This window comes from Lytechinus variegatus, chromosome 2 (genome assembly GCF_018143015.1).
Source record: "Lytechinus variegatus isolate NC3 chromosome 2, Lvar_3.0, whole genome shotgun sequence".
NCBI classification, from domain to species: domain Eukaryota; kingdom Metazoa; phylum Echinodermata; class Echinoidea; order Temnopleuroida; family Toxopneustidae; genus Lytechinus; species Lytechinus variegatus.
Window position 1 is genome coordinate 5,212,074 of NC_054741.1, and position 18,364 is coordinate 5,230,437.

General features: G+C 36.5%; 1 protein-coding gene across 1 annotated transcript; it reads right to left on the bottom strand.

Moving 5' to 3' along the window:
• Window positions 1-684: 684 nt before the first annotated feature.
• On the bottom strand, window positions 685-18,274 carry LOC121407130 (protein arginine N-methyltransferase 5-like). The gene is made up of 13 exons (XM_041598062.1): window positions 18,176-18,274; window positions 16,050-16,168; window positions 15,294-15,511; window positions 13,186-13,342; window positions 11,216-11,379; window positions 9,054-9,215; window positions 8,714-8,850; window positions 7,376-7,498; window positions 6,593-6,768; window positions 5,741-5,850; window positions 4,707-4,914; window positions 1,454-1,518; window positions 685-1,120 (listed from the first exon to the last, which is right to left on the bottom strand). The coding sequence occupies exons 1-13, from the start codon at window positions 18,262-18,264 to the stop codon at window positions 968-970; spliced, it is 1,881 nt and encodes a 626-aa protein (XP_041453996.1). The 5' UTR covers window positions 18,265-18,274; the 3' UTR covers window positions 685-967.
• Between the last annotated feature and the right edge of the window lie 90 nt (window positions 18,275-18,364).

Genomic DNA, 18,364 nt, shown 5'->3' on the forward strand with positions numbered 1-18,364 from the left:
AGTGAAAAGCTTTTGGAATTGTGTGAACTATGTCAATACATTAAAATTCCATGATTATATGCATTTGTTGGAGTGGATAGAAAGAATTCACAACTCACTTTAATACTTTTAACCCTAACAGCCATTCACTTTTATTCTAATAAATATCAACATGAAGTCATTTTACATCTGTGACAGATTACAAATCTTTCAGATGCAACATAAATTGATGTCGTTGTTACATGATGCAACATCATATGTTGATAATTGCCAGGGACCTTTTATACAGTTGTGCGTAGAGTTACTGGTATACAACAATAATAAACTTGAACAGAGAGTGGCAAATGGGTACCTCAAACATATACTGAAGTTTTGATATGCAGACATCGATTTAAGTCATAATGCCCGTGTACATTTCATATTTGCTCACATTTAACTTGAGAATAGTCCGAACTGAGGTGCTATCAAATGCTCTCACACCTTTTCACAAGATCTAGAAATAATTTAGCTGTTACATCTGACTCTGCATGATAAAAGTGTATCTACAGCCACGCCTGAATATACCAAGTGCGGAACACCCCCTCCCCTCATCCCAACCTACTGAATAGTGAAGAACTATGGGATTACAATAGGGAAGTATATATGAAATGAATAGTGACTTTTCACTAAAATCTGTTATTATGCTTCTGAAATCCCAGTAAGTGAGGTGTGAGCTGAGAGAACACTCACTGGGGAGTCTTATCCAGTGGAGTTGTCCTCCTGGGGGAGTTGTCCTGTATTTTCAGTGGGCATCGTACAAGTGAGGTGCGCTCTAAGAGAATGTTCATTGGGAGAGTTGGGAGAGTTTATCCAGCAGAGTTGGACTCTTGGGTTTCCTAGTGCTCCACAATCAAGCTGCAGTTGATTGGAATAAGTATTGACCTTTCCAATACAGGAATAGGGTTATTAAGGATTAAATGCTATGATAGGCAAAGCAATGAATGTATTATCACAAGCTGATGGTGTACGATTGGCCATTGATGTTGTGGATGGGCGTAGCCACAGGTTCAGTCAGTGACCACTCATACCATACGCTGCGGCTTCGGACATTCCTCCAGAAGTGGACAGTCACCCTTGAGTTGGCTCTTAGATGAATAGGAGTCTGTGTAAAGAAAGAGCAGTCAAGGTGAAATTATATAAGTATATTCATTAGTTTATGTGTAAGGAACAATTTTATCTAATGGATATCATAGTCAACTTTTGAAAATGAATTCGCTGTTTCTGAACGAAATAAAAAGGAAGCAGGGAATCCTAGCGCAGCCTAGGCTGGGAAGGGAGGGTGAGGGGTTTCCATGACATAAATGGTCGACACACTGATGATCCCTGATGTGCTGCTGAGGACCCAATTGAAACTAGCAGAAATAAGATCTTTCTGCACTTTTCATATATTCCATAAATGAATGCTTCATATCAAATATTTTTCTGTTATACTTACTTTTAATGGAAAGAATATGGGGAACCAGCTGAACATTCCTTCTGAATATGTGCTTGGTTCAGTACCTACAACAAATAAAAGAAATAAGTGGTTTTAAGAGGTGACTCTACCATTCAAATCAACACATGTTTGCAGGTTAATTCAATATAACTGGCATCAGATCACAAATACTCTGTCGCACATGATACTTTGTAGTTGCCAATTGAGAATCGATTTACCATGACTGCTAGCTTTCAGTCCATTTATCGTCTCTCCGCCTTTATTTCTGTAGCTTTCTCTTTATCTCTCTCAACCTTTGATCTTGTGAGCCCAAATTCTTCTAATTAACTGTCAGCAATTGATGAAACATCGACAGAGATTTTTCAAATGACATGACTACACATTTTATCAGAGGGAGTTGTATATTTTATGCATGCAAGTATGCATTAATTAAATGGAAATACATATTTTAACAGTATTAACAAAAGTTGAATACCAGTTATGATTGTTTGTCAAATGTATATGTATGTCAGTGTACAGGTGGTTTTCACTTTTTATGTTGTGTATTTTTTATACTTGACAATAAATTATCTTGAATCTAGATTTCCTGACTCGGTTATCTTGATTGACAGATAATCAATAGTGTGTGTGTGTGTGACATGGTCCGACTGTCTTATCCTGATTATACTAATATCATGAATCCCTGTAAATATCTCTCTTCTTTAAGTTTTGCCAAATTCAATAAGTACAGTGTGGAATCACGCACAAAATAATTTCCGGGCATTTCATTCCGTCGGTCAAGGGAGAGGGGCTAACTGCCAGCCCAGAGGTGCATGCAATGCTCAAGAATTTCATTCAAGAATCAATCTTTGATGAATGGACTGGGGTATTGCTACATGATTGGTCTATACTGCGCATGATCTTAACTCGGCAAGGTGATAGGTCTATTCTGTGCATGGTCAAATGACAGTGACTTCATAATGATGAATGTACAATCCGTGTTAATATGACAAAATAAAAGTTGTTACGAGTATTCCTAGCATTAGTTAAGAATATATGTACAGTGTATTTACATTTAGTAGTTTGGCCTATAACTATTTACAAAAGAAATGGCATCTTGGGACTGACAATTATATATTCTTTGGATTGATATCCAAGATATAATTGTAAGTGCAAATAAGTGGCCATGTAGGAGAAGAAGACACTTTTGGGCACAACATTGGGAGAGATGTCTGGTGGCTACTTTCATTAACATCAATGAACTGAGCCCTGTTACTTTATAGAGTGGGTAAATATGAAAGTCCTGTGCCACGATGGGGCATGTGTGTCACAATGTGAAACAATGTTTAGAATTTACCATGAATGTAGGAACTATAGGATTTATTCATGGAATCTATAGGCTCATTGCTATGAATATCTTAATGGAGAGCCAAAGAAATACTAAATAAATAAGAAATTTACTTCAGGAAATGTCTTGGTGAAAGAGAGAAGAGGGACCAAGCGAATATCAGCATAAGTCATTTTCACATCCCCTTCAATTTTCATTTCTTCCTGGCACAAAAAGACAAAGTTCTTCCAAATAGCTTGAAAAAATAGGTTGATCGCACATTAGCTGTGAAGTACACACGACACTCTGCAAACCTATTGAACATTCATCAAGGAGGGGCGGAAAGGTGTGGTAATGAGGTAGAACTGCTTTCTGGCAGCATAAAAGGTATAAGTCTGGTTTTAAATATATGTTTTTTGAAGGAGCCCACTTGGATGTGAGGGTGTTACTACTCTTCATGAGGGAATGGATCCTAGGATCCCCGCTGCATGGCTATGCCTTGGATTCAGGGATGAATTACAAGAACTCGGTAGTTGACTGGGCCAATTTCAGACATAATCAAAACCGAAAATTTGCAAAAGACCTGTATGACAGAGGAGAAGTTTTGCATGGTGAGATCGAAATTGACAAGTCTATTTGGTAGGTGCATTAGGGGATCCAAGAGGACTGAAGATATGGATCTTAGGATTGTTGAGGGGTGGAAATAAACATTTCAATGTGGAACACAAGGATATTTTTGTCCAACACTACAAGGATACAAGCAAAAAGGGAGCATCAACATAGGTGATACAAATACTATTGAAGATGATTGGAGGATAGCCAAAGACAATTTCTGATAAATGAATGGCAATAAGATGACTACATTCAAGTGGCATCTATTTGAGGTGATTTGGTGCAATCAAACCCTTGTAATCAAGAAGTATCTCATCTCTGCCTTCTTCGATCTAATCATTTTTTTAGAGGTCAGATCTTGAGATCAAGGTGCAGCTATCTGACACCTGGCTAATCACGAAAGCAGATGGGATAAAGTGGGAGGAGATAGGGGAATCTCAAAGGATGTCACCACAGAGGGCATTCCTTCTAAGGTTGGCACCAAGGGACATTGCTGGACCATTGACAGGTAGAATGACAAACCTACTCAGTATAATCAATTTAGGAGTGGATGACTCTTTCCAGAACATATGCATCTTCTCATAGCTTTCTAAAACTAATTTCACATTTTTACTATTTTTATACTATATCTTTAGTCTATATTATGTAATTGATTTCATGTATATTTCATGTTTAGCTTTTCTTTTGTTATGTTTTGTAAAACATTTGCGAATTCAGCTGTTACAAGCTGCGATCATATGTTGAAATAAATCTTGTATCTTGAATTTTTTAGTAGTTTCAGTTTTTCTCTTTATTCTTGTACATACTGAATATTGTTTTAATGTTGGTGAGAAAATAAATATAATAAACTGAACTGAGCAATTGTCAGGATGAATGCCAAGAATGCATTGATTTTGAATATTTTTGTAACACTTGGTCAACCTGTTCTCAAAATATTAAAGATGTAACAATTAAACAAAACAACAAAAGAAGGCCAGAGTAATCCTAGGAGCCAAAGCTTCATCAAGGTTTTTCTTTTACTGGTGCATCCATTAGGAATGATAAACGTCATTTTTAAAGAAATGCTCAGTCACATTATTTATTCAGTCTTTTATTTTGGCAATACAATAGTCTTCGTTAGTAAACTGGCCCTTTAAGTTGTTTTATAGTTTTTTTTTATCTGTTTGAATTGTTTGTCTTAATGTCACTTTTTTACTTTTGGTATGTTTGTAATATTTGTATTTTTGTTGTAGGACCTCCATGGACAACAGTATACCAATTACTGATGGAGCAAACCTACTAGAAGACTGATAAACAGGTAAATAAACAAGGATATTTTTTAACGGGATTACTCACTGAGCATAATGTCACCATACAGCACTGTATCAAAATACCCTGCAAACCCATGAAGTTCTGCATCCTCCTTGATGTCAAAGGTCAAATGCTTGTATCTTTGGTTGTCTGTCGGTAGCTTGGCCGGATGAGTGAAGGTGAACACTGATTGCGGCTTGTCAAGGACCGTCACGTTCTGTAGACGGACTACGTAAGGTGTCTCAAAGTGGGCCTGGAGATAATCAGATAAATTCAGTTATGGGAGGATGAAAATAAAGCCAATTCTCAATTAAATTTCTTTTTAAGCATTTCAATGTAATAATGCGAAGTATAAGGAATGGAATATTACATAGGTTTGGGGAAATTTTATAAAATAATCAACTTTTTATTCACTGATGCCCAATTTAACTCTATTATCGCAACAATTCATGAACTGCTCAAACAATGATAAACGAGAGCATTAAAACCTTTCATATCAACAAGAAATAAGAGAAATTATTTCAGAAAAGTCCCAAATATAAGATGTTGGATGTACACATTTTATTGCACTGCCATTTTACAGTAAATCTTCTTAGAAACTATTTGCCAAAGAAATAATTGCAGTTGGAAAGTTTTAGTAGGCATGGGAAATGCTGTATAAATGCATGAGTAATTACTTCATTTTCATTTGGTTTCTTTGCCTGTTAACATTATTTCTTCATTAACATACAGGAAATGAAGTGAAAATAAACTTAATCTACAATTATTTTAATGTTCAATTATTCTTGACTTATAAGCAACTTGCTGTTTTGGTAAGAGGTCCTCTCCAAGACATTCAATCATAAAAACCTTACATGAAACAGAAATCCTTAGAAATCAATTCAAATTAATCAGGAAGTACAGATGAGTTCACCAAGGCTCAATGCTTGACCCTCTCCTCTTTAAAGTGAGAACAAATGCTTGAATGCTAAGAAATTACATCCTTTACCAAAGTTCAGAGCAAGGCTCAAAGCTTGGACCTCTAATCTTCAGGGTGAGAATATATGCTAAAATATTGACGATGAAATCAAGATACTTACTTCTGGATTTTTGTCCTTTTCCTTACATAACTTGACTTCATTGTAGAGTTTATGAGACATAAGAGGACTAAGATACGAGGTGTATTTACATGGAATGCTGATACAGTCATCTGATAAAAACAAATAGAAACAAAAAATGATATCGTAAGTGGACAATGCTGTCCTCAAATAAAAACTTTGGCAATAATTTTCTAAGATTTTTATCAAGATGGAAATACCTACATGTAACTTTAAGCGTGATTCAAGTGCGATTACAGTGCTTAAATCTTCCACGTATTTAATTTCCTTGTGGTAAAATTCTTGATATTTTAATAGAAACATGAAAAGCTCAAAAAGTCATTTTGCAAAAGGATGAAGACAGTAATTCTACCTCATGAAATATTCTCTTTAATTTACAAAATATAATACAAAATTTATAAAATATAAACAGGATAGTCTTGATCAAATACATGGTATACAAACAGGGAATGAGTCTTGAAAATAAAAGAAATATGGCATCAATCAGCTACAAGTCAACCTATGACGCCATTTATCAATAAAGATGAAATGAAGATGTAAGAAATGCAGAAATTTCTCTTTTAATATGAAAGAAAAATGTAATAAGCTGAAAAATTCTGAAATTAAAAAGTTAAAATGACTAACAACTCAATCTTTTGATTAGTTGTAGAAATATTTTGTAGTTTTTTATGAAAAGTGCAGATGTCCTGATTACCATAAGAGACAAACATTGAAGTGATCATTTTGTGAGGTTATTTCAGTTCCGACAATTATCCAGTTATTTCAGTTCCGACAATTATCCAGCAATTTTATAGCAAATTCTTACGCACAATCCATCTCCTGCTTGATTTATACCTTTAAGGAATGGTTGGGCTCCATCTAGACACTCTGGTGAGAGTTCATTGTCTCCGAATGAGCCAAGGAGCTCACTGACAATGATATCTGCCTTCACCGGAGCCTTCCACTCTCTCATGTCTGTCTGAACAACTGTTACCAGATCACCCCATTTGTCCTCCTTCAGTGTGAATAACCTGTAAATTCAACAAAATTGAAGTACATTGATTAACATCACAAAAGTCTTGTTTAAAGAAATCATGAAATTTGAGGAGTTGTATTTATTACTACTCGTATGGATCAAAACACCAAGGAAAAAATGTGCTGTTTCAAGATAAATGTGATGGTCATGTGGCTAGGAGAGAAGAGATCCACTGGCTCAAGAGAATATTATATTTCTCTGTTGCTAGGAGAAATCCTTGTGGGAGATCATGCAAGATGTGGGGAGCTATTAAAGACAGGACAGGATGGAAGAAAGCCATCAAGGAAATGAACAGTCCATTCCCACAAAGTGGGGAAAATTGACTTTAAACCCAATGCACTTGAATTAGAAGAAATTGAATTAGAAATCAAGTCAGGGGTGTTGGGTACTGAGTTCACCACAAATACTTTCTTTCGAGAATTCTTGTGACTTATGGAAATCATGTACACTTGTATCATTAGGAAGAGCATTCCATAGTATCAAAGAGGCATGTGTACAGGAGTGCCCACCTTATGTTTTTGGTCAAACTGAGAGGACTGGCATTACACATTATTAATCATGGTAGAATACTTTCGAATCATGTCAGTACTGAATCTACTTACGTTACAGCTGCATTGGGATTTTTCTCTACGGCATATACATGGACTTTCCTCTCAGCTTGCTCGGCTGCCTTTAATGATGCTGTCACAAGAGGGCCTCTCCCAGCTCCAAGAACCATTATTATTCTAGCAAAATGACAAGAAAAAAAAAACAAGAGAAAAAAAAGACAATACATTTCATTTGCGTATGTACATGTACATGAAAAATAATGAAAAGCATGAAATAGACAAACCAAAAAGTATTTTCTTGAAAGAGACAGTTCTATGCAATGTTTTGTGAATTTCCTCTTGTCGGTATACATGGATGATTCAAAAGTACGAGGGAAACTGAAATTTTTTCAGTTTCTCTTCTTTTATCATATACACCCTTTCATGAATTCATGGCCGCGGCTCAGATATGGCTTATTTCCATTCATGAACGGTCGAGTGGTAAGCCACATCATTTGACTCTTCTTTTTAGTTGGACTCACATCCAATCTCATTTTTTAATTCATGATCTTGATGCTCAAATAATGTGGATTATTCTGTGGCTGAGGGTCTTGTTTCCCATATGCAGACACTACATGACTTACCATAACGATAAGCCAGACTATTTCCTAACTGCACATTTAAATCATCGTGTGGACTCTTTCTGAATTCATGAAAGCAATTTTTGTTGCCAAGCTGTATTATTCTAAACCGCATTCTTACTTGACTATTTGCAGGTGAATTCATGAAAGAGATTATACAGAGTTAATGAAATAGGTGTCTGAACGAGATTATAAATTTGTATTTTACTGATTACGCAAAATACTTGACTGAAAGAAGAATGGTCCAACTGCAGTGATATTCTTCACCATTATGTGTGATATTTTCTTAGCAAGCATTACACCTATTTGTGTGAGAATTGTCAATACAATCTACAGAGAATTGGTATAATACTATGAGAATAGTTTCATAGTAAAGCATTTAGATAACAAATAAAACATTTAATACTTGGACTGAATTTATCAACTTTTCCCAGTTAGAAACATGTTTCTATACCCACTGTCAACACACGCTAACAAAGACCTTTACAAATAGTTCTGCATTTATTGCAGTCAGAAAACTGACCTTATCACTGTGCAGCTGAATTGCATGGTTCAACCTGTGAAGACATCACGTAAGCCATTTTGTTTTAGCTTGTGGCTGTCATACTTGACATGGGGCATGCGCATCCTCACCAAAATCGAAAATGGTGGATATGATTACTGAAAAAAGCATTTTAAAACAGCTTAGCATCTATTTCATATGCAGGAATGTCTTACTGACTGAAACGTATTTTCTAATCAGACAAAATGTTAGTAAATCAAAAAGGCTTACGTCTTTGTTGTTGATTTTTGTGTCTCTGGGACAGAGTCTATCAGAGCTTTGAAGACTGCTTCCTGGTAGCGGGTATACTTCACAGGATCTTTCTCAAATATCTCATACGTCTGGGATTCTAAGTTGTCTGACAAGGGCTGCAAATGAGATTGAAAATGAAAACAGGAATTGGGAAGTGTCCATGTAAACTTGATTACATACCCTATCAAGACTTCCAAATATAACAAAAAGTTTATAAAATGAAGAATAATTGATCAGTAAGCTTTAACATTAACTTCTGAAATATGGAGTGTTACAGAATGGTGACACAGATCCTGATAAAAATAGCTGTCACTCTAACCTGAAGAGGACACTGTAGGTAGTCTTCATAACCCTTGGCGAAAGCATCAACTCCTCCAAGAGGCGGTTGGGATTGGTAGAGGTGTTCCATGTACTGCTGGTAAGCCTTGATACCTTTATCTGGATGCCTATTGGTGCCTTTGATCATCATCTGGACGTCTAGCTGTAGGGGTTTAGAGCACACAGACAGAATGGTTAGTTTTTTTAACTAGCACATCAATGATGTGGAGCTCATCCTGCATCTTGCAATGAAATTTAACACAATTTTAATTTCAGCCCAGTTGACACTGTAGTGAATTATATTGGTGACATAAATTGAGTTTATAGAATTGAAATTGATGAAGAAATGACATAGCATTTTTTGTGATCTATGAATAAATTTCATAAAAATTTTAGCATCGATAATTTTCTAGTCGAAATTTCTAAACTCTGTGAAGAACCTTGGTGAACCTTATGTAGCTCTCAGATGGAACAAAAATCAAAATAAAGCAACAAATAAATAAGCATTTTTTGTGAGTTTTGAAAATAAATGAATAAATTAGCATATTTAATGAGTTTAAAATTCTGTGTTGAAATTTTGTATCTCCACCTCGAGCTATCATATAAAGCAAACAAATTTGAAATTGATCAATAAATGAAGAAGAAAAAACATTTTTGGGATTTATAATATAAGCTTTGCATAAATTAGCATAACTAATTTTTTACTGAACATTTTAAAATTCTGTGTAGAAGTTTGGTGAACCTCATTAAGTTCTAGCAGATGGAAGAAAAAGAATTCAAAATCGGTTGACAATTAAAAGAAGCATCATTTTATGTGAATTTTTAAACATATGCATACATTAGCATATTAAATGAGTTTCAAAATTCTGTGTAGAAGTTTTGAATCCCTCAACTAATGCTATCATATAAAGCAAACAGAATTGAAATCAGACTTGAAATGACAAAGAAGTAATTCAGTCAACAAATAAAGAAGAGGTATTTTCTGTGATTTATGAATTTTGCATAAATTAGAATAAATAATTTTCTACTCCAAATTTAAAAAGTCTGTGTAGAAGTTTGGTGAACCTCATAAAGCTCTACCAGATGAAAGCAAAAAATTCGAAAGCGGTCTATAAATAAAGAAGAAGCATATTTTGTGAATTTTGAAAAATGCGATGAAATTAGCATATTTAACGAGTTTCAAAATTTTGTGTAGAAGTTTTGAATCCCCCACCTAGTGCTATCGTATAAATTAAACAGAATTGAAATCTGAATTGAAATGGCGAAGAGGCATTTTGAAATTGTAGACGGACGACAGACGACGGACGCCACGCCACAGCATAAGCTCATCTGGACTGGCTCTTCAGGCCGGATGAGCTAAAAATTCATACAGTCAAACCTGTGGAGCATTTCATCAACATATTGCCTGACAAGTTGTCAGGTTTGGCAATTTTCCTTGAATTTTATTGGTTGAGAAGCACCATTTACTATGGTGACTGTCAGCTTAAACAGACTTTGTCAAAAAAGGTTCGACAAATAATAATAATAAACACAGCATTTATTATGCGTCATCTATGTAGTAAACTATTTCGAAGGGCAGAGGGATGGAGGGGGGGATTACATTAACATAATTAATAAAAGTAAGAAAACAGAAAGGATTTTAAAAAAAATAATACTTTTTTAACGATTCAATTGTTCGGATCCTTTCACAAAATACTCTAACTATTCAGCCCACCGAAAGGAAACAAAATAAGTGGACACGGAAGAAAAGTGGTCTTCATTGATAGATTCTGTAAATAAATATTCCTTTTAATCGGGAGACAATTTTGGTTGCCACCAAAGACATGTGGCCGCTAAAACAGATTTGATTATATGTGCATTGCATCACAATATAGCTTTGTAAAGCCAAGCACACCCTAAATGATCTGACTTAGGGGGCATCACTTGATACCTACATTCCAAATGTAAAATCTCAATAATCAAAGTTCCAATTAGTGTGAATATCAACATCAAACTTAGACTGTTGACTAGAAGACCAAGCTGATACAAACAATTTTGCTAAGTAGATGATTATGAACATGACTACGAAACAGACATTTGCATTACAAAAGAAAATATATACTTTGTAAGATATCAGTCAAACCGACACAGATCCAAACCAGCAGGACTACAAATTGGACTTACCCTAAATAGCTGCATGACCAATGATTGATGAGCCTTAGATAGTACAGGGAATCCTTTCTTATTGGTAAGGAAGAGAGATGTGGAGAAGATGGCACATTTGACCGGTTCACCCATCCACCTATCAATAATTTCTTGTGATGGTAGGTCTGCTGTGGCTTCAAGAGCTGAAAAAACAAGTAGAACAAGAAAAATAAAACAAGGCAAAAGCAATTTTGTGTCTCGCCCACTTACGAAAAATAACCAGAAATATCGTGATTTGCGAGGGCACGCAAGAGAATTATATTGAAACTTCATTGTGAAATGACTGGGATAGAATAACACTTGTCATAAGAGTCTTGCATGTAAACTTTAATGTTGACCTGAAATGACCTTTGACCTTACCATGTGACCTCCAACTGCAGCATGATATGCAGGTCGCCTAAGTCTATCTACCATCCAAGTTTGGTTGAAAAGTGACTTATGGTTGTGGAGTTAGGTGTCATAAGATAGTCTTGCATGGACGGACGACAGACGCCGGACGACATTTGGATCCTTAAGTCTCGCCTTCACCTCTGGTGGGCGAGACAAAAATTGGTCAGAGCTTGTTCGGCTTAAAATTGACTGTATTTTTCCCAACTAAATAAAACAGTGATATCATAGATTTAAAAAGTCAACCTCGTCTACTACTGAAATTAGGAAGAAGCAGATATTACACTCACTATGCACATGAGAAAGAACTGATTTATGTGGACAATCAATATGAAGCATCTCTCGTTCAATGGCGTACTAGGGTGGGGTCAATATGCAACATGCAGTCAGTCTAATCAGTGTTTCTTATAAAGAGTAAAATTAGATTGAGTGTGTGTTTGCATTTTAACAGACATATATCAGTCAGTATAAATTGGCGTGAGTGCGATAGTGCGAGTTTTCATAAGGTGAAAGAAAAATACTCTATTCAACTCTGCTATGCATCGTTGAACAGTGTCTCTTTCTTTCACCGAATGCGAAAACTTGCAAAATTGCTCAAATGAAAATATTTGATATTTGTGTTGTACAATGCCTCAGAAGTTAGAGAAAATACGAAATACGAACAATGATCGCCTGAAGACAGACAGTCAACCTGCCTGAAACGTCAAGTCTACTCTCCTGCCCCTGCTAATACTCCATTTGCCGACTCAACCTAGCTTTCTCTCACCTACTCAAGCCTGTCTACTTCTCAGCTTTCCACTCCTTCTGTTTTACAGTCCTTTTAAGCACTACACTAATTTCGAAAAGAATACTCTACTTTCAAACCTCCACTTTCTCACCTTTCCATTTCATCTCCATTTCTATCCACTTCTCTTTCAGACCCTCCAGGACTTTACACATGTTGTACCATAAACAACTATCAAGATTGTTCATACCACCATGCAAACCTTCAAACATCATCTGACATCACCTTGTTCCTGACCGTGCAACGGTACATTATGGACGGTACGTTTGCAAAGGTACAAATGTCTGACATTCAGCCTACCATTCACTCACATACAACAACAAGCAAAGTAGGCATTGTACAAATAGGATTATTTACGTAGGAGACAGACCTATAACGTCTTCATCCAAAACACAAAACAAAAACTTGAACCTCTACATCAATCTATAACTTCCCTGCATAGCTTGGATTACAGGCCCACGCCAAAACACCCAGTTAGTAAAGCTCTGTCTCTTTCGTGTGGAGCGTTGTGGCCCGGTGGATTAGTCTTCGGACTTTGAAACAGAGGGTCATGGGTTAAAATCCCAGCCATGACGTAATTTCCTTCGCAAGAAACTGATCCGCAGTGTGCTGCACTAAACCCAGGTGAGGTAAATGGGTACCGATAGGAAGTAATTCCTTAAAAAGCTGTGTGCGCTATGAACGCCTAGCTTAGCCAGGTAACATAGGAGCGCCTTGAAAACCTAACAAGGTGGATATGTGCGCAATATAAATACCCTATATTATTATTCTGACATACCTATACCAAGCCGCTTGTGATGGTTACAGGCCCGCCGTAGTGTGTTCCACCAGTGCCAAGGCTCGTTGTCTTTCTTTGTGTCTTCAAACAATGAAGGGTTCTCTACTAGGTCATCTGTCATAGTCCCTGGAGCTTGAATTGGTACATGAATCCATACCTTACAAGGTAAATATAAAATTGAGAAGTGAATCAAGGACTCGATTGGGCAACATCCAGGCTACCTTAGGCCATCTATACAAATATCTGTGTTAAATAAGGACACAACCGTTGTAATAGAATGATTTGTATTACAAGACAAGTGGAATGCCTCTGGCCGTCTCACCTGCATCACGCGGTTCAATATAGCAGCAGTGCTGACTTTGAATACTACTCTAACTCACACAAGATGTTCAGTGATACATGGTTACTCTTATGTCCACTTTTTATGAACTAGACCAATAAACTTACAGAGATATGATGGTTATTCAACAAAAAACCCCAACATGGCCAAAGTTCATTGACCTTACATGACCTTTGACCTTGATCATGTGACCTGAAACTCAAACAGGATGTTCAGTGATACTTGATTACTCTTATGTACAAGTTTCATGAATAAGATCCATAAACTTTCAAAGTTATGATGGTAATTCAACAGATAACCCAATTCGGCCAAAGTTCTTTGACCTTTGACCTTGGTCATGTGACCTGAAACGCGCACAGGATGTTCAGTGATACTTGATTACTCTAATGTCCAAGTTTAATGAACTAGACCAAAAAACTTTCAAAGTTATGATGGTAATTCAACAGATACTCCCGATTCGGCCAAAGTTCATTGACCCTAAATGACCTTTGACCTTAATCATGAGACCTGAAACTTGCACAAAATTTTCAGTGATGCTTGATTACTATTATGTCCAAGTTTCATGAATCAGATCCATAAACTTTCAAAGTTATGATGGGAATTCAACAGATATCCCCAATTTGGCCAAAGTTCATTGACCCTAAATGACCTTTGACCTTGGTCATGTGACATGAAACTCATGCAGGATGTTCAGTGATACTTGATTAACCTTATGTCCAAGTTTCATGAACTAGGTCCATATATTTTCTAAGTTATGATGACATTTCAAAAACCTAACCTCAGGTTAAGATTTCGATGTTGATTCCTCCAACATGGTCTAAGTTCATTGACCCTAAATGACCTTTGACCTTGGTCATGTGACATGAAACTCTAATAGGATGTTCAGTAATACTTGATTAACCTTATGGCCAAGTTTTATTACCTAGGTCCATATACTTTCTAAGTTATGACGTCATTTCAAAAACTTAACCTCAGGTTAAGATTTGATGTTGACGCCGCCGCCGCCGTCGGAAAAGCGGCGCCTATAGTCTCACTTTGCTTCGCAGGTGAGACAATAAAACGAAAAAAAAAAGATGGTGAACATTTGAAAGAATAACAGAGAATAAGAAACTTATGGCTGTTTGAAAAAAAAAATTAAAAAATGCTGTACATACATCTCAAATTGGCTATTGTACCACACATTGGTATGGACAAATGTCCCATTGTAAAGTAGTCAGTAATAATGAAGGGGATAGGTTAGCACCTATATGCACGGTATGAAGTGTGACGAAATATACTTAAAACAAATACAACTAAATTATTTTGTGCATTGGAGTTGACAATGACCTCATGTATAGAGCAATTTTTCTGTTCTTTATGCACAGTATGAAGTGTGGGCCTGTTCCACTGCCCCGACCATGTTTGGGTTATGTGCCTTAATTCCAAAAGATCAACAAAGAAAAATAAAGAAACAATAAGAACAAAGTGACTTTGTATATTGCACGTTGTCTTTACTCTCACAACTTCATGTACTAGAACTAATTCTTGTTTAGGGGATGTGTGACTCACAAACTTCCGGTCTACTCACACTGCAGCTAGCTCTAGACTAGTTGCATCTGCTTTTGCACCATGTGTATTCTCAATCTCTCCCTACATTACATTTCTACATTTCTTACTCTCAAGCTACTGGAAATTACTGGGTCACACAAGTACATAAGCTACACCTGGGAATTTTTGGTTATTGCTGAAAGTGAGAATTGAAATCACCACTGTAAATTCGGGCCCTTACCTGGTGATTACTATGACCCTGCATGTGGCTGTAGAGGCATCTTGCCAGGTTAACACAGTTGATGTTATTCAAGGGCACCAGGACAGCTGGTAGACTCAGATGGGCCGCATAGTTCAACTCCTGCATCAAGGCAACCTGGGAGTTCTGACGAACTACAGCATTATCAGAGTCTGGCTGAAGCCATTCTGACAGCTTTCCAACAACCAGGGCGCTCCAATCTACACGTTCAAGAGATTGTAAAATGCAACTGAATTTGGTCTTGCAATGAAAAAAAAAATTATTTTGCAGTTTGAGACTTGGTAAATCTAGCAATGTGTACCAATCTTTCAACTCCCTGAAAAGGTCTTTGTATATATAGGCCTATGCTTATTCTTAGTTACTCTGACATGCATGCTGTTTTCTCAAATTTCTAAAATTACTTATGTTAATGAGACATTTTATAAGAAAAGAAACTGACTTCTATATAAAATTCTACAGCAAAGGTCTTTAGAGATCAAGTCAAACTACTATACCAATTTTCAAACTATTACCTTTTATGATGGCTCAGTATCCCCTCCTTTATAACAATTGCTTGCTCATATTTGCTAGTTTCACTATAAAGTCAATCATCATACTTCTGATACATTTATAATCCATCACATGTACTTCTTTAGGACCTTAATACACAACAATGCAGAAGAATATCAATTAAATTCTTGACATGATTCACTGAAAAGTAAAACCAAAAATTAACAATAGTAATAGTTTTACACCTACCTTGGCTTGGTAACAGTAAGTCCGATCTTGCAAATGCTGCCACTCTGTCTTTGGCTTTTCCTTCTACAAACTCTCTCTTGAATCTTGGATGCACGATGGGCATAGCCACAAAGTCAAATCTATGAATTGAGAGAAATACAAAAGAAAATAATATTTCAAACATACATGCAGGGCCTACAGCATACATAGTTAATAAATAGCAATGTCTTTTCTTCCTCGAACTCTAAGGGAAGTTCTCATAGTGGTACAAGGACATGCTACTGTAGAGCTACTGATCACCTATCCGTTGGTACATGTACTTCCAAAATTATAACATTTCAAAACTTAAAGGGATGCTCCAGGCTGAAGATATTTATATCTAAATAAATATAGTAAAATTCAGAGCAAAGTGCTGTAAATTTCATCAAAATCAGATAACAAATAAAAATAAATAACAAAATTATTGAATTTTAAAGTTTAGCTATATTTTGTGAAAAAAGTTATATGCACGTTGTCATGAATATCGAGCACTTTTAGAAATGCACATCGACATAGTCAACTGGTACGAGATGACGTCATTTTTTGGCGTTCCATATGCCTCAGGTCCTCACACACGTCCACTATCAGAATCGAGAACCTCGCCACATCAATTTTGCAGTTCTCCTAAATCACAGTCGACGTGCACATGAGTGACGTCAGTCACGTCATTTAACCGCTCAAGCTCAGCATGAAGTTCAACCTTTCCCTTTTAAAACACAGTTTTCAGTGACTTTTTCACAAAATTAATGTAAGTTGTACGATGCATTATGTTTATCATATTTGAAATTGCTTTCTGATCTCCAAAATTTATATCGATATATATCCTAACTCGCGTAAAAAGGAATCAAAGCAAGTGAAAGGGCAAGTGTGCACAAGTTGCACCTTCGCATCACCCGACCGGGTCGCCAGGCGATGGTACACCAGATCTTCCGGGTCGGGCAGCGTGTCATGACCCGCTGGTTATCGCGCTGTTTCAAGTGGACGTACGTACACGTACAAGTCGAGTGAATTCTAAAGTCATCTGATCTGTAGTGAACGAGGGCAGACGACGACGTTGACTCGAGCGATCAGAGGACTGCTACGACGTTCTCGTTCACTACTCCTAAAAGTCTCTAAACATTAGGTGGGCTGATGATGTCACATCCACAAAATACTTTTTCTTATATTATTACTTGAAATCATAATTGCTTAATTTTTTCATGTATGTGTAAATGATGTGTCTATATTATGATGAAATAAGTTACAGCTATAAATAACTAATGCACTTAATCAGTAGTAAATCCAAGTGTTTTAGTTCTTGGTAGAAAAAAATTGAATAGACCTAATTTCATATAATAAAATACAAAAGAACAAAAGGGGATATGACCAAGTTGGATATGACATCATCAGCCCACCTAATGAATATTCATGAAGACATGCCTGTAACTATTTCACAGGAGTAATGCAAATCTTTAAAATTCAATAACTTGGTTGTTGAATTTTACAGTGGTGATAAAAAGTTTGTGAACCCCACCAGAATATAACCTTGTTCATTGAATGAGTGCCAGAATATTAACATATTCAAAAGTGTTCAAGTTCTGCCTTCTATTATTCTAACTTTCTTTTCACTTTTCCCCCCTTCAATATCTTCACTTCATTTTTTTTCTCCATTCATCTTTCTTTCTCTCCTTCATTCTTTCTTTCACCCATATGCATTTCTTTCTTTCTTATATTCATTGTAAATTTGTATGTGATTCCCTTTTTTTATTTTGTGCCATGGTCACAAAAGTACATGAAAATATATGAGAGAGGAAAACATTTCAACTAATGTATGCAGGCAGCAGCAGCTAATGCATTTTTTTTTAAAGGTTAGTTATTCAATTAGTGCGGGCGATCGTGGGGGATCGTCGAGTCGAGCGACTTCGTCTACACAGGCTTCGGCTCGCCTTCGCCTTCGGAGTGCGGTCACAGTCACTGAGTCAGGTCCGTACAAACTACAAGACTACATCATCATGACGTTTTCTCGATAAATCTTGATCATATCTCCCAGTCCTTGAATTGATTTTCCATGCTCAGTGAAAGAATGAATGATAACATTGAAAACAAAAGAATAGATGTGTAATAATTACCCAGCATATGATGCCAGCTGCATCGAATTTGAGATGTCGGGAACACAGCCGAGGCATCGCCCGCAAGACACATGCTGTTGAGCCGCCATTGCATTGTACATGTATGAACGACAGTTATGGAACGCTAAGAAAGCAATTGTGAATTTTCTATGGGTATTTTTACTATAGTCCCACGGGGGCGACCCCCAC